The 27934-nt window shown below is 51.8% G+C and overlaps 2 protein-coding genes across 11 annotated transcripts in view; one reads left to right on the forward strand and one right to left on the reverse strand.

Moving 5' to 3' along the window:
* TMEM163 (transmembrane protein 163) overlaps positions 1-14355 on the forward strand; it is a 261099-nt gene extending 246744 nt beyond the window's left edge. The window contains exons 6-8 of the mRNA XM_030916147.1: positions 3908-4019; positions 11919-12060; positions 13339-14355. Coding sequence (XP_030772007.1) covers positions 3908-4019; positions 11919-12060; positions 13339-13399 — 315 coding nt within the window. The 3' untranslated portion in view covers positions 13400-14355. The remainder of the gene's footprint in view (positions 1-3907; positions 4020-11918; positions 12061-13338) is intronic.
* Positions 14356-15479: 1124 nt separating this feature from the next.
* Positions 15480-27934, reverse strand: part of MGAT5 (alpha-1,6-mannosylglycoprotein 6-beta-N-acetylglucosaminyltransferase) — a 333504-nt gene continuing 321049 nt past the window's right edge. For 8 of the 10 annotated variants that reach the window (XM_030916138.1, XM_030916140.1, XM_030916137.1 and 5 more), the window contains one exon: positions 21332-21580. In XM_030916138.1, coding sequence (XP_030771998.1) covers positions 21382-21580 — 199 coding nt within the window. In that variant the 3' untranslated portion in view covers positions 21332-21381. Of the gene's footprint in view, positions 21581-27060; positions 27765-27934 lie in introns of those variants that run through there. The other 2 variants (XM_030916139.1, XM_030916146.1) reach the window with 2 other exon arrangements.

Below are 27934 nucleotides of genomic sequence, written 5' to 3' on the forward strand. Positions count from 1 at the left end.
TGGACCTGTATGTGACCCTCACTGTCTCAGCCTCCATGACATTGGGCATCCTGCAGAAGAAGTGGGCGCCTTTGCCACAGAGCTATATGCACCCCTGGCTCATGACTCAGCGAAGCTGGAGCGGGGGGATGCGGCAGGAGGGGAGAATCCACGGGCCCGGTGCTGCCCTGCTCTCCCCTGGGCGAGTCCGTGGAGCCACGGAACGTGCCTGGCTGAGGTGCGGCAGCACCGAGCCGCTTCACCACCTTTCACGGCCCATGCGGGTGTCTCTGGGAGTCAGCTTCCACCGGGAACCATGGAGGAAGGAAATTCTGGGCAGCGTGGTTGCCCTGAGCGCTGTGCTCGCAGTGCATGCGGCCACCGTCGGGGGTCTGTTGTTTTTTTCCACTTTATAGGTAGGACAGTGGAGGGAGGGAGGGGTTCAGGGACTTGCCCAGAGTCACACAGCTAGTAAGTGGGGCTCCTGCTTGAGTGCCTTTGAAGCTGCCACCCAGTGGTTCTACTTTTTCGCCCCGGGAAGCCCGCCCCAGTCCTCCAGGAGCTGGACCTCGCCGGCCCCTCCGGTCCATGGAGAGCGCCCCCGAGATGAAGCCTCCCCGGTGCAGGAAGCTTCCCGCACAGCCCCTTGATAGGCCGCGGTGGAGCTCAGTCCTGGTCTTGTGGAAGCTGAAGTTTGTTTCACCATGCATACTTACTTCTCGGTGACAAGCTTCCTGTGTCTCTCACAAGAACGCTGACCAGGCTTGGTTGGGGCTCAACGTGAGTACCCAATGTGGCCGGCAGGTAGAGGACGTTTGTGTGTGGATCGTGTGTTTCGGCCCCTTAACAACAACTCCTACCTTTCATTGCCAGCGGCTGCCAGGGGCTGTAGGCATCCCACTGCCGCTTACAGAGGAGCAACTGAGATCCAAGTGTTCGTTTCCAGTAAGCCCTGGAGTTTAGAGTTGAACAAAGGCCTGCCTGGCACACTCCTGCCGCTGGGTCGGCCGAGCCCTGGTTCTGAAGCTCCCTTTAGAGATGGAGGAACGGTCACTAAAGCCATGGGTGGCGTTTCTTGAGCTGCATCTCAGGGTGGGGCAGCCCAGCCCAGCCCCTGTGCCCCAGGGGCCTAGATGGGGTAAGCACAGATCTTCTCTACCTCTGGACACTTAGGGAGGAGGGCTTTGCAAACAGACTGAACGGAGCCAGAGGGGATTCAGGCGTGGGGTAAGCAAAGGGAGCCTTCGGTCTCCAAATGTGAGGCCTCAAAGTTTTTGACTTTCCTAACTGCCTCAGTATCCCGGCCTGTGCTTCCTGAGTCCTGTTAGCACCTGGGGCTGTTGACATGCGATTCTTTGGTCGGGTGTCTTAGTTCTAGCTGTTATAACAAGACACCACAGACTGGGTGACTCATAAACCACAGACATTTCCATCTCACAAGTTCTGGAGGCTGGGAGTCCCAAGACAAGATGCCGGCAGATTCATTGCCTAGTGGGGGCCCTTTTCCTGGTTCATAAGACGGTGGCTTCTCCCTGTGTCCTCACATGTGGAAGGGGCAAGCTGGCTCTCTGGGGCCTCTTTTGTAAGGGCACTCATCCCATTCATGAGGGCTCTGTCCTTGCGACCTAATCACCTCCCAGAGGCCCCCCTCCTCATACCATCACCCCGGCGATGAGGTTTCCATGTGTGAATTTTGGCGGGGACACATACTCAGATGGTAGCATCATGTTCAGTTTATTTTCTGTGCGTGCTGTCTCCTGGACTTAAGCTGAGTCCCTGCACAAAGAGAGCTTCCATCTGGGGCTCCTGACCCCCTCCCGCTGTGTCCCCTGCTGTGTAACCTCCGCATAGGAGGGACTGAAGAGTTGTCAGGAGACCTGGTTTGGGATGGGCCTTACTGGCCATTTGAGGAGGTAAAACTTCAGTGAGTTGATTACTTTAAATCACCTTTTAAATGTGAAAGAATTTTAGGTTAATAGGAGAGTTTTACAGATAGTACAGAGAGTTCCCATACCCCCTCCATCCAGCCTGCCCTGCTGTTAACATGGCACACAGCCGCGGCAAATTCGTCTCTACCGCGGGATGACGGTGCTCTTCACAGAACTCTAGACTCCCTTCTCATGTCCCCAGTTTTCCCACTGATGACCTTTTTCTGTTCGAGGATCCAGTCTGGATGCCATGTTGCATTTAGTTATCAAATCTCCTTAAGTGTCCAGTGTGTGACAGTCTCTCGGTCGTTCCTCGTGTTTCATGACCTTGACACGTGAGACGTAGTGGTCGGGTATTTTGTAGCCCGTCCCTCAGTTTGGGTTTGTTTGATGTTGTTTTGCAGTTAAAATGAGGTTATGGGGCCGGGCGCGGTGGCTCAAGCCTGTAATCCCAGCACTTTGGGAGGCCGAGACGGGTGGATCACGAGGTCACGAGATCGAGGCCATCCTGGCTAACACGGTGAAACCCCGTCTCTACTAAAAAATACAAAAAACTAGCCAGGCGAGGTGGCGGGCGCCTGTGGTCCCAGCTGCTCGGGAGGCTGAGGCAGGAGAATGGCGTGAACCCGGGAGGCGGAGCTTGCAGTGAGCTGAGATCCGGCCACTGCACTCCAGCCCCAGCGACAGAGCGAGACTCCGTCTCAAAAAAAAAAAAAAAAAAAAAAAAAAAAAAATGAGGTTATGGATTTGGGGATGGAACACCATGGAGGTAAAGTGCCCTTCTTGTCACATCGTATCGGGGGCGACATGGTGCTAACACAACTTATTAACGGTAATGTGAACCTTGATCACTGGGCTAAGGTGGTGTCTGCTTGGGTTCTCCATTGGTAAGCTACTGTTTTTGCCTTTCTATCCTCTCTGTTAGATTTGAGTCTCTAAGTCCAGTCCAAACTCAAGGGCAGGGGATGGGGTGGGGAGTAGCGAAGAGTTTGTGAACATAGGTTGCCAAAACCACCACTGCCATTGACCCATGTTTTCAGGGAGATGCTTTGACCTTATACAGATAACCTGTTTCCAGTGAAGTGGTTTTTCAAATGGCTTTGTTAAGTTTTGAACATGAAGCAGGCTGTCTCTCTCTTCCCAGGTTCTGACACGAGGTTTGTGAATTTGATTAATAAAATGCGTAGGGAAAAGCCGATTTCTTTGCCTATGTATGATGCTGCATCTGAGTTCTGCTGGCAGGTGCATTTTAATATTGGGAAATCTGAAGGCTGTGTCTCATGGGGGTGACACATGGGAGCTTGAAGCAGAAGAGCTGGATGGGCCCCAATGTCAGGAGATAGTGGTGCTTACTTATTGCATATGGGACTCAATTGTTGGCTTGCAAAAGTAAGGTAACAATTTAGAGGAAGTGTTCAGATAACGTCAGTAGCAGACTATATTTTTAGATGCTATTTTCTCTACCCATGTTTATATGAACTCTCAATTGCCCTGTGTGAATTTAAGGGGGAAAGATATGGTTTTAAGTAGCTCTGGCCATAACTGACCCTGTGGCAAATTCAGTTGTCTCTGTTGAAGGATTGTTAGGCCAGTGGTGTGTTTATGTGTTCCAAAATTCTCAGTCAACTGCTTGGTGAATTATCTGTGGAAAATTCTATTTAGAAGACGCTGTTCTTAGCATTCTGACCAACTATGTTATTGATCTATGACTGCTACTCATTTTAGCAGAATAGTGGGAAGGTGAATTTCCTACAGGAAAATAAATACATAATGGTTTTCTAAGTAAATATAAATTGGGATTATCTGTTTTTGAGCATCTTTTCCAATTCCTGGTGACACACAACTGAGATGTGAAAGCATGCAGTATACCCCCACCTGGTGGCAGCATACCTGACTGACTACTTGTACTTGGAACAAAGCTTATCTCTAAGGCAAGTGGGTTGGAGATGACCTGCTCCAGCAGGAGGTGAACTGTTGAAATCTGGAACTTTCTCTTGCAGGACGATTTCCTGTTCAGTGTCTCCATTTTAAGTGGGATTCTTTGCAGCATCCTGGCCGTGTTGAAGTTCATGCTGGGGAAGGTTCTGACCAGTAGAGCACTCATCACAGATGGTGAGTAAGGCTAAGATGCCTAATCCCTGGGGGCTGAGCTCACAGTGGAGGAAGATGCTGTTTGGGTCTCCTTTAGTTGCTTCCCTTGCTGGAGAACTCAATACTTTGGAATCCATTTCTCACTCTCCTACCCACCTCAAGCTGTTTAATGATTCTCAGAGCTCCCGTATCAGGGCAGATATCTTGTGCCCTGGAAATTTAATAAACTCTTCATAAATCACCTCCACTCTGACCTCCTAGCAGGGAGGCTCGGGGCTCCCCAGCCTCTTAATCATGAAGCACAAAGGGCTTCCTGGAGTCTCGGGTTTTATGTGCATTGCTCCCCATAAAAAGTAAATGCCTTTTCTGGATTCTATAAATGTTGCCTTTGTGAATTCTCCATGCTTGTTTTTCCTTCCAGCTAGTGGGACGCTCACCTGGGAGTTCAGGTAGCAGTTACCAGGTGCCTGCTCTGGGCAAATGACCTGTGTGTTCTCTGCTTAGAATCTCAACCAGCTAGAAAAGTCTGTGTGTGTCCCTGTGGGACAAGAGGAACTTCTTTTGTGACCTTTGGGATGACAGAGAGAGGGGTGTGTGAGTGCAAGAAAAGTACGTTTCAGGCCCCAGACTCGCTGATATCACTGATGTACAGACAAGAAACCTGATAAGCAGTGCCTCCTGGACATGTTCTTTTATTTATTCTTGGGCATGTGCGGAGCCCAGGGGTCAGGAGTAAAGTGGTAGGGGGTCAAAGGGCAAAAGTCTTGTGGGTTGGTGGGTGCACCTGCACAGAATAGAGCAGAAATATGTGGATTCTTTTTTTAAAAGTTTATATATGTGTGTCTGTATATGTATATATGTACACACAAACATGAAAATGTTTTACATGTTATACACGTGTGTGTGTGTGTGTGTGTGTGTGTGTGTATATATTTTTTTTTAAGATGGGGACTCACCATATTGTTTCCCAGGCTGGTCTAAAACTGCTGAGCTCAGGCAGTCCTCCCACCTCAGCCTCCCAAAGTGCTGGGATTACAGGTGTGAGCCACTGCGCCCGGCTGGATTATTTTTGTAAGAAACACTTCCTTGTCCCAAACTCTCAAGGCCCTTTTGTGTGTGAAGTGTGGAGTGCAGACGTGCATGGTGACAGTGACAGCTATGGGGCCCTTCTCACCCGCAGGAGGGAGCATGGTGACATGGCGTGGGCTCCTTGTCTTAGCCAGTGTTGAGGATCTGCTGGGTGCAGAGCTGGACTTTGCACAGTGGGCAGGGGTACAGGAAGCCAAAGTGATGTTTCCTCCCTGGGACGGAGCTCTGGCCCAGGAATCCATCCGCAGAGGTGGCAGGACTGTTGGCAGGTGGCGGGACTGTTGGCAGATGTGTTGGCAGGTCTGGGGGATGAGGGTGGGGGTGTGGCCTGGTTGTCCTTGTTGGGGAGCCAGGAGTCCCTGTGCCCACCGCCTGCCCCCACTCCGTCTCCTGAGTCTGCAACATGGTCTCTTGGGAAGGCAAGAGGAGGCCCCCAGCTTTTCACCCATGGTTACCCTCAGAAGAGCATTACCCGTGTGCATGGATGTGCATGGGGTTCCTTTGAACAGGCCTGAAGATGTTGGGGGTTACAGGACCTGACATCCTGACTGCAAAATCCCAGACCCCCGACGCTCATCAGTTGACCACTACCAGGCTGGCAGCACTGAAATTTCTTGGGCTGTTTGTTGAAAACAAAGATTCCTGGGCCCACCCCAAAGATTCTGATTCCAGGGGGTTGAGTTGGGGCCCAGGAACTGGTGTTTTATGCCAGCGCCCCCGTCTATGTGGCGCACACCAAGGTTTGGTGCTGCCCCTGTGCCCGCCCCAGGGGCCAAGTACAGCATCTTTCCAGGGAAGGCGGCCCCTGCTGTGTCCAGCACTCCTGCATGCCATGTGACCCGCAGCTCAGAGTCCTTCCTCAAGTCGCCCTGCCCAGCAGGACCTGCTGTTGGTTTCTGCCCTTGTGAGATGCTGCCTTGCTCCTTGGGCTGAGGAAGCCTTCAGTCCATATGAAACCAAAGCTATTCAGACGGTAAAAGTGGTTTAAAATGGCGAGAGGATTGACTACCTTGACTGCCTGGGTTGAGACTGCCTCTTTCCTGTTCACCTTTAAGCAGCGCTAAGGCCCCTCATGCGCAGCAGGCAGGCAGGACCCCTTCCCCAAGCTCCAGATGAAGCCCTAGGTTGCCGCTTCCTGCCAGGCTGGGGGAAGGCAGGATCCTGCTGCCATCAGGTCCCGGGTTTGATGCTGTTGGAGCGTGAAGCTGCAGTAACACCGGATCAGCGGGGGTTCACACTCTGCTAGGTGCTGCGCTGGCTGGGGACGCCAGCTCCGGAGCAAGCCTCCCTTTCCAGTTTCTGCCTTATTGCTGTGAGGCATCCTGCCCTGATCCCCAAAACGTGGTTGCAACTCAGCCAAGCAACCCCTCTGCTATAAATAGACAGGTCTTTCTAGCACAGCCGGATCTAAAGAACTTGCAGTTCAGCCTCCTGAGAATGACACAGCATACTGAGGCCACAGCCTGAGCTTCTGGGGTCTCTGTCACCCACTGAGACATCATAGAATTATAGGCAGCTTGCATCAAATTGACCCGAATATGTTGTCCTGCAAGACCTGGGTTCATCTGCATGGCCTTCCCTGTCTGGAGCAGACCTGGGATTTGGGGTAGGGAGTTCACCCCCTGGGATTTTTGCAGTCTGCTGCTTTGTGGTCTGCAACATCAAATGCCGTCCTTGGCCATGGAGCCCTTCTTTCCTTAGGGACGAGTGTAGCCGGGACACCAGGTGGGTTCTGTGTGAGAGTCGAGGGATGAGTGGGCCCCAGCCAGGGGTTTGGGTTGGGACCTCCAGCTGCCTTAGAGGTCCGTTTACAAGGCTCTGAGGGCCACTCTGGCCCAGCCCTGTAGGGATGCAGAGTGGAGGCCTGGCTGGCCTCGGCTTCCCTCAGCCACGTATGCTGCCCACCTTCCCTTCAGTGCCTCCTTACCTAGAACAGGAGGGAAGGGCAGTAAGCCCTAGGGTAGGCAGTGTGGGTTTGAACAGCTTTCTGGGCTCCCGTTGGTGAGTCCACAGCAGGCAGCTCCTCGGCCGGCTCCCAGGCAGGCTGTGAAGCCCCTCTGGCTGGCACATCTGTGGGATCTTGATCCACCTCACTGAGGTTGGGGTGCAGGCAGCCTCACTCGCCGGACACCTGGCTGTGGAGCCAGCAGTCAGAGCCCCAGCAGGAGTCCCTGAACCCGCCCTGCCCATGACCCACGGGGCTTGGCCCCCTCCTTGGAACACTGGCTCTGTGACTTGGTTGATGCTGTTTCCTAACATTGTAGATATTCCAGATACACGATCTCGGCTAGGCTTCACTGTTCTGGCTTCCACCATGTTATATGGTGTTCAGAAGAGAACAACAGTAAGGCTGCTTTTCTAATGAACAACTTCTGACTTTGATTTCGCGCACACGAATCCTTCACACCCATAAGCAGTATTTCCATCATACTTGTGAACCAGGGAGGAGGTCGTTACAAGGAAAAGTGGGGGGTTTGGGTGAAAACTATCTCACAATCAGGCGAAGAGTGGAGAAGAGCCGTCCTCCAGGCAGAGGGAGTCCGAGTGAGGAAGGGGCATGGGGGGGGGTCCCTTCCTCACTCAGAAATGGGGGACAGAGCATGGTGGGGCTTGAGGTCTAGGGTGGGATGTGGGATATTTTGTCAAGTGTTGAAACAGGTAGGGCGACATGAGTGCTATTTTCTGCGGAGCCCGCTGGTCATTGGTGGTGGGGAGCAGAGTGGAGGGAGCTGGGAGCTGAGCAGGGGGAGGCCTGGGGAGAGGAAGGGATGGCAGGCTCAGATGGGGTGAGGGAGAGGGTTTGGGAAGTGGTGGGGTAGGTATAGAATGAGCAGCATGGGAATGAATCGGCTGTGTGGGTTTGATGAGTGCAGAGGCAGTGCCCCTCCCCTGAGCCTGTTCCCAGGAGGCCCTGTGCTCTGTGGCCCTGCCATCCCCTGCTAGGTGGGTGTGTTGCTGGCAAAACATGGCAGGAGTAATTGTAGCCTCCTGCTAATTGTACCGTGTGGGATCTGGGCTTCTTCCATTCGTTGATTAGCAGAACTAGGGAGCGATCTGTATTTATCTTCTCTCTGTTCTTTCCTCACTTTTGAAGGTGGGTGGGCAGGATGGGGTCAGGGAGCCATGGCTGTCATGAACCTTGGGGGTTCCCTGTGGCTGCCAGCCAAGCTGTGGCACAGCCAAGCATCCCCTCTGTGGGAGAGGGCGGCCTCCCCTGTCACCTGGCGGTGACTGGGTCCCGAGCTGGAGCCAGGCTGAAGTGGGCCAGGCTGATGCTGCCGGCTCCCTTTGTCAATGGGGTGTCCTTATAGCTGGGAGGCAGATCTTTGGGGAAAGGGACAGCAGGGTGTGGTTGATGGAGAACCTGTGCGGTGCAGTGAATCTGGTCTCATATGGTTTGTGGCTTTGGACGTTGTCATTTATGGGTTTGTTGCTATTGGGACTGGGCTGAAATCACATAGGGTAATGTGATTTCATACAACAAACACATACTACAAATCAGACAGAGGAAGAGCATGAGAGGGCACCGGGGGAGCGCTCTGGACGTGGGGTACAGCTTCAGTCCTGTGGGAACAGCTGGGGCGAATCTGGAAGCCCCGCTGAAACAGGGGCCTGCTCTCTTCTCCTGCTCCACATCCAGTTCTCAAATACCTCATCTATGACAATCTTTCAAGCACACAAGAAACTTTTAAATTAGAATATTCTGTGTACAAGGAATGTGTTTAACTACACAGATCCTGATCCAGTTGGCAAAGCCAGACTGGTGGAGCTCTAATCAGGATGGCCTTAGCCATCATTTTATGCCATTGTATGCTCCTAAACTGATAACAGCATTTCTTCGTTAGAGCGGATCTGTGGTTGCAACTGTGGGGACAGGGCCAAGTCTGTGGGGCTGGCACTGCAGAGGGGAGTGTCGGCAGGGCCTGCCTACTGCGCTGGTGGGGGCTGGGGGCTCAGAGCTCTTCATGTGGAATGACAGACTGGGAAGGTCCTGACATTTGGAGCAAAGTGGCGGGTGGCCATGGACTCGGTCCCTATTCTCTGTGTGCTTGATCCAGCATCCTCAGGCAGACTCTCAAGAAATGAAGCTGAAATGAGTCAGGCTCTGTCATCACAAAAGGTGAGCCAAGCCGGGCAGGGCAGAGTCTCCTCCTAGAAGATGCAGCGAACAGGTGACCCTGCCACCAGCCTCTCAGCTGTGCGGCATCAGGGAGCACCTGGCGGACCTGTTGTCAGGAATGGCAAGCTGGGGCGGCCTTGGTGCTGGCTGGCAGAGCGGGTGACTTGGTGGAGCTGAGTGGACATCTAGTGGCTGTCTGGGGAACCTCACGCTTTTGCCTCTGAGCAGCGCCTGGCTTGGGCTTCCTTCTCCTGGGGTGACTGTCTGAGGAAGCCAGGCAGGGGTGGCGCTCAGGCTGGGCCCTTGCCTGCCTGCCTACTTCCTCCTTCGTGTGGTCACTTGTTCATGCAGCGGTCATTTGCACCCCGATGAATGCTGGGCCCTGTCCTGGGACTTTAAATACTGCAAGGAGAGACCAAGTTCCTGTCCTTAAGCCTAGGTTTCCAGTGAGAGGAGTGGGGCGGTTAAAATGGCAAAGCTAGCCTGTTAGCTGGAGGCAGAAGGGAGTGGTGGGTGGAGAGGAGGAAGTTTAGGGGCTGGGGGCTGAGGACAGGGCTGGGAGGGAGGCCCTGGGCGACGGTGACAAGCCCTGTGGCCCTGAGGGGTAGGCAGGGTGGCTGTCGCAGGGTTGTGTGGCTGGATGTGAGGGGTCTGGTGCGATTTGAGCCTGTGATGGGGGCTTTCCTGCAGAAGAGTCTGGCTGCTGCTCACTGACAGAGGGTCCCTCTGGCTGTGATGGGGTCCAGGGAGGACCACAGGTGGCTGGGGCAGAGCAGGGATCAGCGGGGAGAGTGAGAATGAGTTGGGGGAGTAACATCTGGTGAGGGGCAGGTTGGTGGTGTAAGGGAAGACGGGCTCCTAGAATCTCGGCCTCTGGAGCTGGTGGCCCCATCTATGGAGCATGCGGCAGAGGGCGAGGCGGCGCTCAGGGCTCTGTTGTGGCTGTAGTCAGTCTGAGATGCTTCTGTGAGGAGCCTGTGCCTGAGGGCAAAGGTCAGGACAAAAGCTGGGAATTGCGGGGAGCAGGGCTTATGGATTGGCAGAGGGCCAGCTCAGAGGACGGAGCCTGGGACACTCGGGGACGCAGGGGAGGACCCAGCAAAGGGGACAGGAAGAGCCCTAGGGGGGTGTGAGGCTGGGGATGTGACCCCCACTGAGAAAGGGGCCTGTCACCACTGCAGGTAGCAGGATGAGGATGACTTTGACTTCGGGAAGGGCTGGGGGAGGAGGGAATCTGGGCAGAGGTGTGAGTGTGGAGGCAGCGGGTAGACTCTTCTGCGGGTTTTGTGAAGGCCAGTAGGAGATGGGGGAGGCGTGGGGTCCAAGAAGAGTTCAACGGGGATAGGAAGGTGGGTTAATTCCAGTAGAAACGATCCGATCCAATCTGGGAAGGAGGAAGGGAGGAGCATCGCAAGAACCAAGCCCTTTGAGGTAGGCAAGGGAGCAGGGCACTGTAGGAACAGTTACAGGTGGGTGGTGGATGTGGTGTGGGGAATATGAGGTATCTTTGACCAAATCTAGGTGTCCTGAGCACGGGGGAGAGAAGGGCATACTGCCAAGTGCATCGCAGGGCACAGGCCAGTCCCTGGGGTGCCCTTGCAGGCCTGCGGTTCATCTTCCATTCCTGTGAGCGGCCATTGCATCTCCACCTTGGATCCTGAGCAGATTTGCTCAGGTCACCCCTGCCCGGCAATCCTCCTCTGCCCCGGGGGAAGCCCAGCCTGGCGTGGAATGTTACGGGTCCGCACAAACCTACTGGCAGGGCCTCCTTGGGCAGCGTGGACCTGGAGCTGCTTTTGGGGCCACCAGTGTGTTGGGGCAGGGGAGGAGCTGCTGTCCTTCGCGAGGAGACCCTAGAAGCTACCCTAAGCCACTCCCTTCCTGTGTGGCCTTTGACAGCTCTGGTAAAGCAGAAGTATCACATGTAGGCTGGAGGCCCCAGTGGGCTGCTGTGTGCAAAGAGATGGCAGTCGCTATCTAGTAGCTCCAGTTCTGTTTTTATGGCCATTTCTCCAACCATGTAGCCAATATTTTGCAAAAAACTTAGCGTAATAGACTTTGCATTTCTCTTCTGGAGGGAAAGGAGAAAACCTCAGGTGACTTACAGGAGACTCGGGAGGGAAAGGATGCAGGTTCGGGTAGATCCCAGCCCTTCTCAATCCTAATCACCCCCATCAATACGTTTAACCTCATTCTTAAGTTTTCTCATCGGAAAACAGGGATGATGATGATAATGTGACGTCACACGATTGAGAAGGTTGATAGGTAACTGCACATCCTGAACGCCCAGCTCGGACTCTGGCCCAGCAGACACTCAGATATGAGTCCCCAAGTATTTGAATGTCTACTGTGAGCCTGGAACTGTCCTGGGGACTGTGGACTCAACAGAAAACCACACCCCTGCCTCTAGGAGGTTTGCGTTCTAGCGGGCACGGGCGAGACCAGCTGTAAACCACACACGGCATCAGTGCCCGGAAGAGAAATAAAGCAGGTACAGGATGATGGTGGGGGTGACGGCTCTATTCTGGGAGGTATCTAGTGACATTTGAGCAGAGACTTGATGGGCCCAGGTGGTGGCTATCACTCGTGAGAGCTTTGGGCACCGTTCCTTCCAGCACATGCTCCAGTTATGTGGAGGCAGGACTGGCATTTGGGTAATTTTCTTGGATTGCTTGGCACTGCCATCTAGCCTCTCTCTGCTTCCTTTGCAGGGTTTAACTCCCTTGTGGGCAGCGTGATGGGCTTCTCCATTCTTCTGAGTGCCGAAGTGTTCAAGCATGACTCGGCGGTCTGGTACCTGGACGGCAGCATAGGCGTTCTGATTGGCCTCACCATATTTGCCTATGGGGTCAAGTAGGTTCTTGTGCTTTCCTCTTGGCTTTCCTGGCAGCTAGGAGTGCCCCTTCTCCACCACCTTCCCCAGTCAGGAAATGACAGAAGGCTTCTGAAGTTCACATTTTATACCTGTGCCCCTCCTGAGCCTGACCAGTGTCAGGTGACTGGAAAAGCACCCAGCAGGGGTCAGATATCCTTGGGGCTGACACGGAAGTGAGGCAAGGACAAGAGATATCAGGCCTTTAAGCCACAAAGGCACCCCTTGACTTCCGTCTGATACCTTTAGGACTCTGTGTGGTCCTGACATCTGTGCTCCTTCCTCTCTGTCTTCGCGGTGCCCCAGGGAAGCACCTCTGTGTGGCTTCCTCACAAGCGGAGCCCCTCCTGCCACGAGTGGGGGATGTGACAGCGTGCTGGCCAGACGCTGCTTCCCTAGCCTTAGAGAACTTCCTGCAAAAGGGGACTAGGCAGTGCAGAAAGGCCCTGCTGGCATCGCCGACACGGGCTTCAGCACCCAAGCTGGAGCCAGCCTTTCAGAGAACCGTTTCTGAAGGGTGCTGTGCTTTTAAATGTTAAAATGCTTCCATCGCTCCAGGAAAGGTCGGATGGCTATCATCAAAAAGAGGGACAACTGCCAGCGTCGGTGAGGACGTGGCAGAAGTGGAACCCTCCTCCATGGCTGTGGGAACTTGGAGTTAACCGTTTGGACCATGGACCATGGTGCTGCTAGAACTTGGAGTTAACCGTTTGCCCCAGCACTTCCAGTCCTTGGTTACACTGCAGGAGGATGGGAACAAACCTCCACACTGAAAGTTGTCCAGGAAATTCACAGCAGAGTTATTCACAATAGGCAAAATGCAGAAACAACCCACTTGTCCATTAACAGATGAATGGATAAATGTGGTAGATCTATGCAGCACACTCTCATTCAGCCCCCAAGGAATGAAGCGCTGTTATACTCGCTCCAACATAGATGAACCTCAAATGTTATGAAGGAAGTCACAAAAGGTCACATGTTGTGTGATTTTGTTTATATAAAGTATCAATAGGCAAATCCATAGAGGCTGGAAGGAGGGTACGGCTCGTCAGGCGTGGGGAGGAGGGGAGTGAATGGTACAGGTGGCATGGGGTTTCTGAGATAACACAAATTGATGAATATACCAAAAACCACCCAGTCACATAGGGTGAATTTTATGGTATGTGAGTTATCTCAGAACAAAGAAAATGAAAATATGCTTCCCCAAGCTCTCCAGCCCCATGCCATGGAAGTGACCTTGTCTGTCTTCATCTCTGCAGACTCCTCATCGACATGGTGCCGAGGGTGAGGCAGACACGTCACTACGAGATGTTTGAGTGAAGGGGCCAGCGTCCGCATGAGACCATCGAGATGAGAAGTTTCCACATAGGCAAAGGGTGCCAATATTTAACTGAACATCTGGTTTCTTTTTGGAAGTTTTCTTTCACATGGTTTGTCATTACAAGACAAGGTCTGCCCAGCCAGGTGGATCTACCTTGCCCCCATCACCTGCCGCCCCCATCAAACATGTTAGGACAATGCCCATAGGGGGGACCTGCTTCCCCGTCTCCAGCTGGGACTGGCGTTTTCAATTCTCTGGAGTATGATGGTTCTCACGGGTAGGATGAGATCTTTGGCAGAGAGGTCTCCGGTGGTGCTCTGAGCCTGCACTGCATAGGACTGAGCAGACCCACCTCCTCCAGCTTGGGTGGCCCCGCCACTCCTGGTTCCAAGTATCTCCTCTCCTGGCAGGTCTTAAGGGAAGATTGTACCCCTCACCCTTTACATACCCAGAATCATCAGTATGTCACTTCCTAATTTCTATCAGTCAGTGTATCTCATTAGTTTCATACTGTTTTACTAATCTTAAATCTAAACAGATTTGCTCAAAAGGAGACCATTCTATTTTTTAAAGTACTTAGTGATATACGTATAAGCTTTGCATGGACGAATTAAATAAGCACATGACCCTTTCTTGTACATTCAGAACCTGAACATCCATGTGAAAACTGGATCCATTTTTGAGAGATGTGAAACAGTTTATTTGTAATAAATAATTAGAATCTATCTGTATATGCATATATCTATCTATATGCTGTGTTAAGTGGTAATGGTACATTACAGTCTGTGGAGATGGTTCGCTCCCTCTGTAAGGAACAAGACGTTCTCAGCTGATGGCACGGTAGGTTTAGATTCTGTAGTGTTCCCCAACCTGCACCGTTCTGTACCTCTCACACCACTGCTTGCCCAGGCAGTAGTGGCTGACCAATAAAGACCTTTACCTGTTTTGTATGGCATGGGAAGGCAATCTTTGGGAGTTGTCACCATGCGGCACCAACACGTGGGGAGGTTTTCCACTGTGGCTGAAGGATGTGGGAGGGGGAGCTTGTGCCTAAGGGGGACTGAGCGTGGAGACCCTGATGGACTGTGGTGCAGGTCGCCCTCTCTGACCACTCAGGTAGGGGCCGCACACTCACCTGGCACCTGGAGCTGAGAGACAGCTGCGCCCAGGCCTTGTTCCAGCTTTGGGGTCCTGTCTGTCCTCCACGCTGGTGAAGAGAAGGGAGTTTGTTCTGTGAGGTCATGGAACCTTGGTCCAGTACCATGCTTTCAGGTGGCTTCTCCAGCAGTACTGAGGAATATGTCAGTGGATGTTAATATGTAACATGAACTAAAGCAAGTTTGGGAAGAAGTGTAGGATCCTGTAGGTTTCTCTTCCGCTGGTTTTCTCGTGTCGTCTAAAATACATCATGGAAGCACAGGGAGGGGAAGCTACGCTGGTCGCGTTGCCTAAATGCAGGTACTTGGCTTTCCCTTGTGTTCTAACAAACACGCTATGTGAACTGCGTGGGGTCTGTTTTGGGCAGTAGCCAGGAAGCCCGCCAGCTTCAGAGGCCATGCAGATGAGGGCCAATGTCACCTGCAGACAAACTGTTGGGTGGGGCATAGACTAGACCTTCCCTGTCTCCAGGGCATCTGCCTAACCAACTGCTCATGGCTCACTGCTTCCTGGCTCAAAAGCTGCTCCTGAGAGGCAGAAATCGATCCCAGGTCCAATGGACGCTGGTGCTCAGCCCCTTATAGGGCCATTAGCTCATTCTTAAAGAAAGATTTTTCTCAAAATCTTAGCAGTTCACTTTCTAATTGACTTTCCTTCTAGGGGAAGGCAGCACAAGGAGAGTGCCCTAACATGCACAGCGGTGGATGTGAGATAAGGGAAAGAATACACAGTAGTAAAACCTTCCCCTTTCCACTCCTTACATACACATTCCTGTCTTCCTAGCAGCAGTTTCCACAGTGTTGCAAACCGTGAAAGGCAGCTGGGGGAAGCTGTGTGTTGGGAATGTGCCTAGACAGCAGCTCAGCTTTGTTCTGGAGGTGACCCTGCATGCACCCGCCCCCCAAAAATCACTTCCACCTGTCACACAAGAAAAGTTTATTGAAAAATAAAGTTCTCCCTAGTTTTCTCTACAACAGTGGAAAACAAAGCAGTGCTCTCTATGCCAGTACAGTACATTTGGACAGCGACACCTTGTTTGCAGAACCCTGCATTACTTAACCCCAGAAGTGAACGATAGAAAATGGCTGTAACCAGGATCTGTTTGAAGACACAGATGCAAATGGCCATTAGCTTAAAGACATCAAGGTTGTGACAGCAACTGCAGTGGAAGGGACGTCACCATCGCCTTTGGCATCAACTATTATGCTATTAAAACTTGGGTAGGACAGTGAGCAAAATGCTTCCCAAGTTTGCTCCCTCTCAGCTTTGGCAGACATGAAGCTGCTCTGAGGTTCCTGACCTACTGTCCTGAGAGGCATTTAGACCTCCAGCACCACAGATCCTTTGAGCACCACCCCTTCCCCGCCATCCTCCATCAACAGTGGCCCTGCCCACCACATAAGCACAGGGTTCTCCAGCTGTGGGGTCAGGGTGGCAGCGAGGGAGTATCTTAAGGCTCCACAAAATCTGGGCTAGAGAGACATGCTTTGCAGATGGGAAATTGCAATCACTGCATCCACAGGACGAGACTGCTGATTTGGCTGAAGAGAATCCAAAGGAATTTGAAAAAGACACCAAACTCCAGCAAATTCCAACCTGTAATCTATCCAGAGTTGTGCCAAGACAGGGCAGGAGATAAAACTTTCAATCCACTGGGGAAGTAAGAGGCCAAATCCTCTCCCAAAACAAAAAGCAAACCAATATTTAGGTGATTTGGGAAAACATCATTCAATCATGAGCAGCCTCTAGGAGCTGTTCTGGGAGGCCAAAATCCCTGCCCTATTGCCCGCAGCTGGCAGGGTGGGGTTGGTTTTCTCTGGGATGAGGCCAGGGAATAACCTTTAATTTGATGGAAACATGCAGAGCTAACCAGCCTGGGAGTCCCATCCCTGAGGACAGGAGGGGCCACCCCAGGCTGTAGGGCGGCAAAGGGACTTGCCTGGGGAATGCGTAAGTTCGATTGGTCCCCCTTAACGCAGAAAAGCCTCCCTTACTGCATTCAAAGGAATACTGTTAACTTTGACTCAAGGGGTGCAGTCTGCCAGAGAACCCATTTTAATTTCTAGCTCAAAAATGTTCCTTGAGGAAAACTCTTGGAATGTTCTGAAAGATATCAGTGGGGTAAGGTCCGGTATGTTGCTAGCCAAAGGTCACCTTTACCCTTTCCAGCTGGAGTTCATAAATTCTTGCAGCCTTGTTTCCTTGGGGGCTGAAGTCTGGCATATTTTCAAACCAGTGTATTCAAGAATACAGTAAAATCCCAACCAGCAGGGTAGGCCGAGAACTGGGCTACTCTAAACCAGTAATTCCTACAACATTCAATCAACTTGGAATCATGTTTTCATGTAGGTATTTTTGAATCAACAGGAAGGGAATGAGCTCAGCTCTTTATTTCTCAAGTTTTAGGAAACACTAATAACAATATTTAACATTTACTAGGGCTTACTATGTGCCAAGCACTGTGCTAAACACTGAATCCTCACAAAACCCTAAGTGCTAAAAAAGCTAGGGTGATTTTTTTTCTGCATTCCAGACTCTACAACTAATTTGGTCTTTTGCTATAAAAACTTGGTCTCCCACTTTTTGTTGAAGCCAACAAGAATCACAGGAACTCACCCTCAGCTTCATGAAACTCTCAGCTTCCTAAATGAGCATGAATCTATTTATGTCCATCTGTCTACTCACATGAAGATGCTCTGCAGCCCCACAGGGATGGATGGGGTTAAAATAAAGCCAATATGGAAATGACAATACTTTTAAATAAATAAAATAATCCAGGCTTGGGATAGTAACACATACAACAGAGCCTGTCGTTAACAAAATAAGACTTTTTTTTTTTTTTTTAAATCAAGAATTTTTGGCCAGAGGTGAGGGTGGCAATGTCTAATTATATACACAAGCTAGGTAAACCACCTTGGAGAAATGGGGTGGCCACCGGGGTCTACTCTAAAAGGCACGTACCTACCTATAGACATATAGTTTCAGTCCAACACGTCATACTGATGTCAACCCTGCCAGTGAGTTGAACTGGGCTTGGGGAAGCTTATTATTCACCTTCATTAAGTCTTGCATTCACTAAAGAAACAAAAAAGGTGCACGTTCTTTCCCTGTCATGATGCTGAAGTATTTCTTCTCCAAGCAGGGCCTTGAGCTTTGTGGATGCACCTGCTCACATGCTTCTGCCTCAGCCACACCTCAGCAAGTGCGTGGGTGGCAGGGAACACAGGCCGGTTGACACACTGGCAACCAGCAGTCCCAAGGTAGACCAAAAGGTATGGCAGAATCCAGCCCTTTCTTGAGGTTCTCAAGGCTTCACACCCTCCGCTGGGGGTGGAAGTGCACATGCATACACGCTATGGCCTGGCGGGGTGGCTGCAGGGAGCTTCTGGTGTCCAGCCTGAACAGCTACAGTGACTCAAGAACATGTCCTGTCTCCTAGCTGGAGGAGTCTGCTATTGCCCTTCAACAGCATCCAGATTCCAAAAACTAACCCCAAAGAAAAGTGAAAAGGCACATCAAGGAAACAAATATCACCAAAGAAACTAATATCTCCAAACACACAACAAACACACAAAAAAGCAAACTGTAATGAGCAGTGACAAAAACCCAGTCCAAGCAAAAATGAAAAAAAGCATCTCCATTTATACATGTGCAAATCAAACTGCATACGCCAAATAAATGAGGTGTTTACTGGCATTCAAAGAAGTCTTTTTACTCCTCAAAGTATTTACCTTTCAATGGAAAGCTTTCTCTTTTAGTAAATTAGATGTTTTCTCTCAAGTTTTTTAAGAGCTTAGGATCACAATGGGGAAAATAATCCAAAAAAAAACCAGGCCAGACATTATAGCGCAGAATTAATCATAACAGGATTTCTCTCCCCATGGAACTGTCATCAGCTATACATTGGTTTAGGATTCTATCAAGATCAGCAATGGCAAAACCGCCACAGGCTCCCAGCCCACAGTCAGGGGCACCTTGCTCTCCTCTTCCACGCAGGGCAGATGGAAGCCCCCTCCCCAGTTTCCTCTTCAGGATCACTGAGCAGACCTGGGTCAAGTCTGAGGAGGCCTGGGAGTCAGAACACATTCAGGGGTCACTGACTCTTCAGATAATGCCCTATACAGTTGGAGTGTGGGCCTGTTTGCTCCCAGAACAGCTGCCCTGCCGGTGGAACTCCGGCACGCTTCCAGCCAACACTGGACTGGGGGCACGAAAGAGGGACTTTTTTTTTTTTTTTTTTTTTTTTAGACGGAGTCTCGCTGTCACCCAGGCTGGAGTGCAGTGGCGTGGTCTCGGCTCACTGCAAGCTCCGCCTCCCAGGTTCACGCCACTCTCCTGCCTCAGCCTGTAGCTGGGATCTCCTGACCTCGTGATCTGCCCGCCTCGGCCTCCCAAAGTGCCGGGATTACAAGCGTGAGCCACCGTGCCCGGACGAAAGAGGGATTTTTAAATGGCAGAAAAGTGCTCTTCTGGGCTGCCTGACCCAGGCGGGGGGTGGGAGTCGTGACTTGGAGAAGGAGAAGGTAGGGAGGCCTTGAACTTAGGGACAGTCAGCAAATGATCCCTGCAGCTTTTGGAACACAAGGTAGGGCTAAGGTTACTTTTCAGCTTCCTTGCTTAAGTAGCAGTGGCTAAGTGGGTTAAACTTTGCTCGGCCTGCAGGCTCCCCCTGTTGGTCAGATGCTTGCATTGACATCGTCAGTGTTCAATGCTCCTGGAAGAGCCCAGCAGAGGGCGGCACTGGCCCAGGCAAATTCCCACACCCTAGGGTACAGCCAAGAGGCCCATTCACAAAGTTCTTCCTCACAGCAAGGATGCCAGTCATCTGCCCTCCTACTGCAGGAAACTGCCATTGCTTTAGGCTTAAAGAAATGCACAGGCTCGTACACACACACACACACTCACCAAGGTTTCCTTTGGACTTCTGCCCTTCTTCCTAGGCCCAAGCAGAGGCTTTTCTCAGCCAGGTCTGAAGGCGTCCCTGTGATGATGCTCAGGGCAGAGGCCTCCCCATGGTACTCTCCCTGGCAGATGTTCTCAGGGGCCACCTAAGGAGTGGAGGCGGCCCTGGGTACCCCCCTCTCTCCTCCATTCTCTTAGACTGGAGGTACAATTCAGACCCACTGAGCAGGGATCTCAGTGGGCCTAAGAAAAAAGGCTGGCTGCACATTTGTGTAGCAACTGAGAAAGAAGCAGAATGTAACTTTCCAGACTTAAAGGCCCCACACTTACTCTAGTCCTCATGAAGTAGAATTCTTCCTTTCCCTCACATCTGAAAGCCACCAGCCATTAAGCCTTGCCCATCACTTCTGCCCAGCAGAGGGCTCCACCGGGCTACCCTCTGTTAGCAGGCAGGGTGCTTGGAAGCCCTGGCGCACAGCACATCATTGAGCGACTGAAGTGCCCAGCAGGGGCCAAGTGGATGATGCCAACTGCTCACATTAGGCAGAAGGGGGCTCACTCGCATCAGCATGGAGATGTCAGGGGCTTTCCAGAAACTTACAAACTTGTAGAGAGCATGGCAGCAATGATTCGGTGGGGTGGGGACTTACACAAAGGCAGAGCATGGGGGGTCCAGGGTGTGGAAGGTGAGGTCCAGTGTGTTTGACCAGGTCAACCTGCTGATTATTCAACAAGTCAGAGCGACCCTGCCTGAAGGAAAAGCCAGCACCAGATTCCCTCCTTTGCGAGCTACACCCTCAGGGAAGCAGCCAGGACAGGGCACTGCATTCATCCTGAGCTGCCCCTACTTCCCCAGCAGACATCAAGAGCCCCCTTCCCTGGACTTTGGTGCCATCACAGGGGACACAACACAAGCCCATCTGTCAGGAGCCCAGCTCCGGTCGTGCCACACGTTCTTAAGGACCAACTTCACTGCTGTCCACATCTTGGCTCAAAGACAATCCTCTCCAAATCCATGAGCAGTGTGTGTCCTTCATCTCTACTTTCCTCCTCATAGCAGGGCTGGAGAGAGGGTGAGTTTACCAGAAACTCCAAAATCCGTATTTCTTTCCCAAAGGGATTCTAAAATAAATTATGGCCAAGGTATGTGTCTGGTCACGGGGAGGTGGAGGAAAGGGGCCTCATCTCCTTTTTAGTCCCTGGCTGGGCTCTCTGGACAACACAGGCACGTCCCCCTGACTGAAGCAGCCCATGCTCTAGGTGCCATCTATGACAATGCCCTGGGGAGTTCGGCTGTGCTTCCAAAGCAAAAGTTTCTTTTGCTCTGCTGCCATCCGTTTTGAGCTGCCAAGTCCCCATGGCTGTCCCTGAACATGCCACCAGTCCCATGGCACATGGTCTCTCTCCTGCACCCCGCCCAAAGCAGACAGAACAGTATAGTGAAGGTGGATGATTAACAGTGGAAATAAAAGAAGCCTGTGATCAATCCCTCCTCTCCCTCCCGTGGTCCCCTCCCTCCCACCCAAATAAGTAAGTTGATGGGTTTAGGAATGTTCCCATTCAAAGTTCTTTCCCATCAGCTCAATTCCTTCTGTTTTGCTTTAAAGGACTCTTGAGACTTTCTTTTGCCCTGGAGCAGCTGCAGTAACAGTCTTCCCACAGTTGCTCCTTGAGAAACAGAAATGACATTGTGCCAGGGACAAGCCAGGCTCCTGGCCTGACATATGCTCTTGTTTTGTTTTGGTGAAGACTCCACTGGGTTGCTCGGAGTGCAGCAAGGGCAATACCACATCAGAACCTTCTACCAAAAAGTTCAGGCTCTTGCCAGAGTCCCTGGATTACTTCTGTCCCTGGCCCTGCCTGATGGGGCTGGGGCCACTGTCTTCCCCAGCAGCATGGTGCAGGGCTGAGCAGGTAGCTGCTATAGGCAGTCTTTGCAGAGAGCCACCTGGCCCTTGATGAAGTCCCGGCAGGGGCAGACCCTCTGGTGCCTGGGGTGGGCACCTGCACAGCTGAAGAGCAGGAGATCACCTTGAAACACACAGTGCTTATTCTTGGGGTCAAAGGAGGGCACCAGGATGTCCTTGGCCAGCTCTGAGCTTTGGCAGGTTACCTTGTACCTGAAGAGGAAGAGAAAGGCACAAGTGCTGGTGATGAAGGGGCAAAGCCTGTCCTCGTCACTGGCCCTGTGAGCCCCCATCTTGAGGCATGGGGGGGTGTTCAGTTGTCTTGTCCTACTTTAGAAATGGAATGGTGCCCACCCTCTGCGTCTGCAATCCTCCACTTCTAGGCATCTAGACTCAGGAAGGCATGTGTGCACCAGGGAGTGTGTGCAGGGGTGTGTGTTTGAGGCTGCTCAGTGAAGCTTTGCCTGCAATGGAGAAAACCTGGAAACAACCCAAATACTCACCAAGCAGGGAATGGCCAAATAAATCATGGCCCTTCTGTGCTTTTCGAGTTCCCTGTAGCCATTGAAAAAGAATGAGGGAGAAAAGAGGAGCAGGAGAGTCATCCTGGGGAAAGGTGAGTCCCAGAATGGGAAGCATGGAGCAATCAGCCAGCGGTGTGCACATGGGAGGTGAAGGCTGCAAGTTGAGACAGCTACATGCTAATGCCTTAGCAATGGCTGCTTCCAAGAAGTGAGAATGGGGCAAAGCTAAGCATTATTTACATGTTTTTTTTTTTTTTAAGTATGTTTAACTTTTTAATTAAAGGCTTAAAAAAATTCCCGTTATATGGCCTTAGCCTCTTGCTGGAAAGCAATCAGACAGAAGGTGCTGTCCCGGGGCATCGCCTTCCTGGGTCTTTGCAGCCACCCTTCAGCCATGGCAATGGTAACCCCAGGTAGAGCAGGTGAACTGAGGCTTCAGGATGTGCAGAGAAGGCCTGAATGCAGGCCCTCTCTCCCCAGTCCTGCACTCTTGCTCCTCTGCCTCTTCTCCCAACAGCTGAGTGGTCTCAGGCTGTGGAGTCTGGTGGCTTTGCTTCCTTTGGCTGGGACCACTGCTTGGGGGGCCAAGGATATTCTGATGTTTCCATTCTCAACAGTTTTGGCCTCTTATCTCATATCTTTCCCTCCAACTTGGGGTGATTGCCCCCATCCACCTTGGTTCCTGAAGGAGCCGGCGGCCTCACCTGGTGTCCTGCATGAATGCTAGGTGGGAACCCATGCTGTACCTGAGACCAGAGAAGGTGGTGTCAGGGGGCCGGTCAGACCTGGGTTTGAGTCCTGGCTTTGTCTCTTAGGAGCTGTGTGGCCCTGGACAAATGAGTAAGCCACTCTGTGGCTCAGATTCCCTTCCATAGAACGGGGATAAATAATCCTTTACTGCAGGAATTTAGAGCTTCTACAGCATGTGGCAGAGTCAAGCTCTAAGTAAGTCGATAAATGGCAGCTATCATTATTGTTAGGATCGTGGTCACCATCATCACCCTGCCTTGGCAGACACCGGATGGGCTATACCACCTCCCCTCTTGCTTGACCAGTGGTATGAATTTACACACCAACCATTTCTGTTTCACTTAGTTCATGGAAGTCTCATTTTTCTGCTGACATGGAGGGGATGAAGATGGGGAGCTTGAGGTTTCTCGTTGCCTCAGGGAAGCTTCCAGATGGGCTTGTATGTGTATGTATGCATATGTGTACATGAGCATGTGTGTAGAGCATGTTTATGTACTTGTGTGTATTTGTGTGCGTGTATGTGTATGCCTGTGTATGTGTGTGTAAAGCATCATTTTCTCTTGTACTCCTGCCCTGTCTTCCTCTAGCTAACTAACTGCCTGGGGCCTTCCTTCCCTTACCAACATTGACCCTGCGATTCCCTGCACATCTGCTGGGGCTTCTGGTGAGATCTCCCAGGCTGTTAGCCTGGCTCCTGCTCAGTTGCAGCTGAAGCCCCAACTGCTTCTGGAACTCAGCATGTCACTGGTGCTCGGGCCTCCCTCCCCTACAGCCTGCGGCGCCTCCTGCACATGTGAACTGCACCAGGAGCCCAGGACTGCTCAGGAGAGCAGGACTCTTCTCTTGCTCCCACAGTCACCAGGAGAGCGCTGCAACTACCCTAAATACGCCACCACCCCTGCTCTTGATGCCAGCTGGGAGGTGGTCATGCCCAGGGAGTTAAGGTCATGAATCATGAAGGGAGAGGCCAGGAAGTCGATTTTTATGGATTTCCTAAAAGGAAAAATGAGTCCGAGACTTGCAGCTACCAGGTCCTTCACAGAATTTCTCAACTGGACAACAAGAAGGAAAATATCTGGAACTCAATTCTGAATGACAAGTTTACATATGGAACACGGCCTTGGGATACAGGTTGATACTTATGACCTTTTTTTTAGGTGAATTACAGCAGCTGCTGTGGCTTTACTTAAACCATCTGCCGGCACACTGCTAACCAGAGCACAGAAATCTCTATGGTGACTCTCAGACCCCATGGCGAGGCGTGTAATTGTCAGGAGCCATGAAACGCCCCCCCGCCTGCTCCCTGGGTCACCCGGACTCAGGCTCTAGGCCACCATCTCCCAGGGCAGAAGCACACATGTGTGTGTGTCTGTGAGCAGGATTCAGCTAAGGCTGCAGCAGCAGAAGCCTGCCTGGGGTGATGCACAGAGACCACCACAGACTGCTCAAGCAGCAGACACTTCACCAGGCCACAGGTACCTGACACCAGGCAGCTCCTCGACGGTTCAACTGGTGGATGCGGCGCTGTGGAAGGCAGGGCTCTAACCAACTCCCTGGCCCCAGTGTCTTCTAAGCCCCCTTCTAAGCTCTCCCTTTTACTGGCATGCATGTGCCCATCCTATAGCCCTGAGCAGTCAGGAAGGTGACTCCATTATCCTTGTGAGCAAAGGTCATCAGTGAGGCAAAGCAGCTTTCCCCAGTCGCTAGAGCACGTGGAGACCAGACAGCCTCTGCCGCCCAGGATCCTCAGTCCCTAGGTGGTCCCTGCCTTTCCACGGGGTGCATGGTACTGTGTCTGCCTCTCTGTCGCTGCAATGTCTGTCTCACAAACACCCACATCCTCCTGCTCAGAGACCCCACCGCAGTGTGCCATCTTCCTTTCTTCCTAGTATCTTACAGGATGGGAGTTAAAGTTTCTGGGCCCATCAGGTCTCACTTTACAATTTACAGCTCTTGAAGAATAAGAAGAGGCAAAGCCCCCTCCAGTGGGGCTGGTCACACTTCCTCACCTGAAGTCAGGCAATGAGCTGAGAAGTCACCAGTCCCTTCCTGACACAGACCTATAATGCACAGGACAGGATGCACTGGACAGGAGGCGAGTGCTGCTGTCTCACCTGCTGCTCCCGCCCCTCCCTCCTGCCCCTTCCCTAGAGTGCCTTCCCTCCCTCAGCCCCCTCTCAAGAGGGCTCTGTTCCTTCTGGCTGTGCCTCACCAGGCCCCACCTGGCAAAGACTCCACTGGGATGCTCTCAGTGCAGCAGGAGCAATACCAAATCAGAACCTTCTACCAAAAAGTTCAGGGTCTTGCCAGAGTCCCTGGATAACTTCTACCCTTGGCCCTGCCTGATGGGGCTGGGGCCACTGTCTTCCCCAGCAACATGGTGCGGGGCTGAGCAGGTGGCCTACAAAGGGTCACCTTCCCTCTCTCAGGTAACAAAGCACTCACAGTCTAGACTGTACTGCTTGTAATTCTTCGCATAGAGCAACCCCAGCTGCCAGTAATTTAACATTTTAGAAGAAACAACTTTAAGAGGTAGCAAAATTACAAACTGGGCAGGAACACATGCCCCTGTGTATGGAACCGAGGTCCTCTCCACTGGGCCACACTGGAATGGACCCTGGCACTTCCTGGAGCCTCCATCTGCCAGTCCCCACCCCAGTCTGGGAGGAGACTTGTCCAGAGGATGTGGGTCGTCGCACTTGAATCATGTGTGCTCTGTGGTGGCCTCTTTAGCGCTTAACTGCGCCCTTGCACCCTGCATGCACAAGAACCCGAGGCTGGTTTCCTGAATGGCCCTGATTCAAGACAACACAGGACACTCCAAAGGGTTCCCCTGATGTGATATACTAAAGTCATATTATAGAGTGAGGACAGGTGGTTCTTAAACGCTATGGATACCCAAAGACTGAAAAAGGAACTTAAGCTTAGCTCAAAGCAGGCTCCAAGTTGGAGATACAAAGGCAGTACTGGCTTGCAGGAACTGCTAATTGCTAATTGGCTATGAATATGGATGGGCCAGGATCACCTCCACACTGAGGAGGCACTCAATAGACTGCCAGATAGCTGGGGTTTTACAACATTATCAGTATTTACAAATGCATGAACAAGTTATTCAGCAGGGTTCTTATGTTCAGAGAATTAATTTCAGATGGCTTTATTGCAAAATTAGCATTCATTCCAGCCTCCTGCTAAGAAAGCCCTGATCTCTACAGTGGGGTAGGGGGTGGGGGTGGGGTCAAGTGATCCCATGGCACAGGGCCTGGCCTCAGGACAGTCCCATGCCAAGCCCTTTTGCTCCCATGAACTCTGCATGGATATGGAGGTGGGGAGGGGCCAGGGCTGGGGTTGGCTTATCCGTCTTGGCTCAGTGGCCTCGGGCCTACTCCACTGCCCAAAGCTCTCTGGAAGAAAGGGGTGTTTTACTCTGTCTTTGGCAAGGGCTGTTCATTATCTTACCCATCACCTAGGATATCCCCATTTTACAGATGAGAAAACTAGCAGAAGCGAGGGAAGTGGCCATTTGCTCTTTCTCCTTTCTGCCTTCCCTGACCTGGACCCTGGCCTGGAGGTGGCCTGCCTTTGTAGGGGCCCGTGCTACTTCTGAGCCAGACCCTGAGCACAGTCCCTGGGCCAAGAGCCCTGACTCCTGCCTGGCCAGGAAGGAAGCCGTGCTGTTCAAGAGTCCAATTTGGTCCCATTGCCAGGATGTCGCTCCTCATATCTCTTCTTCCAGAAGTGGGCTTATGCCGACAGTCCCTAGTCTGTAAATAGTGAATTCTGACTTCCGATGCAGAGAGACTCAGGGTTCTCAAGAAGCCACCTTGCTCCAAGAGCTATATGCAAAAGGAACGAGTGGAAAGCCCCTCAGAACCCTACAATTCAAGATTTGCGCTGTGGAACTGGAAGCTTCTGGTACCATCACAGGCTTTCCAGACATCCTGGACCACCACCCCCTCCCTAAAGCTTGCCTGGTGGCAGAGCAGGGTGCTGCCCCGAGTCCCCACTTTTCGCCTATGCTTTTGTTTTCATGGTGTAATCAGGGCAGCTTCTGTGCCTGGGTCTTCTCATAAAAAGAACAGGAAAAAAATAGCATCACCAGGGCCAAGTACGCTGGCTCACACTTGTAATCCCAGCATTTTGGGAGGCCTAGTGGGGCAGATCACCTAAGGCCAGGGGTTTGAGACCAGTCTGGCCAACATGGTAAAACCCTGTCTCTACTAAAAATACAAAAATTAGCTGGGCTTGGTGGCGTGCAGTTATAGTCCCAGCTATTTGGCAGGCTGAGGTATGAGAATTGCTTGAACCCGGGAGATGGAGGTTACAGTGAGCCAAGTTCACGCCACTGCACTCCAGCCTAGGCAAAAGAGTGATACCCTGTCTCAAAAAAAAAAAAAACACAAAAAACAAAAAAAAGCATAGCTCACACCCCTACTCATGAGAGCTTCCCTGCAGCAGGCAGGACACAAGAGGCCACACACTCTCCCTACAGAGGGTTTTACACCACATTTACAGATAAGACGACTCACAGGAAACAGGCCAACTCAGACCATGGTGCACAAATAACAATAGTGGCCAACAGCACTAACAGGGCGTGAAGCCAGAATAGGGACAGGTGAGCCCTGAGCCCCAGGTCCACTCCACTTCCTAAACATCCTCTTCAAGCCTGGAATGGTATACCTGCTAGATTGAATATCTGGAGTTGGGACAGCAGGGTCTTATTATTTCTGGGCTAGTCTCTTGGAGAAAACACCTAATCAGAGCTACTAAGGTGGTGGGTGGGTGGGGAGGCTAGATAATTATGCAATATGTGGACCATGGTGGGGTGTGATAAACATGGAGAGAATGGATTCAGGCCTGTCAAGGGTCATGGGTGAGAGGTCAGAAGAAACCTCAGATGGAAATTTGGGAACTGCAAATGCCCAACTCAAAATGTCAATGCAAAGGGAAAGGAAAGGCGCCACTAAGTAATGTAAGCACAAGGTAAGAAATTCAAGGAAGGCGCCTCCCCTGTGCAGCCCTGTGCCAGCATTCCCAGTGGCGCACTTACCTCATTATCAAGGGACCCCGCAGACTCAGGTCTGCTGGGGCCTGAGATGCACCATGTGTCAGTGACCTAGAAGAAACTGCAAAAGGGAATAGGCCACAGGAGAAGGCTGCTCTTGGAAATTATTGTGGGCAGTTTTGTGCCAGCAGGGGTCTGAAGAGCTGATCCATCTACGCCTGTGACTCGGTGCCCACCTCTACTTCCACTGTTCTTGGGGTCAACATTAGTAAGCTGAACACCTCCCACAGT

Source organism: Rhinopithecus roxellana, chromosome 14 (assembly GCF_007565055.1).
Source record: "Rhinopithecus roxellana isolate Shanxi Qingling chromosome 14, ASM756505v1, whole genome shotgun sequence".
NCBI lineage: Eukaryota > Metazoa > Chordata > Mammalia > Primates > Cercopithecidae > Rhinopithecus > Rhinopithecus roxellana.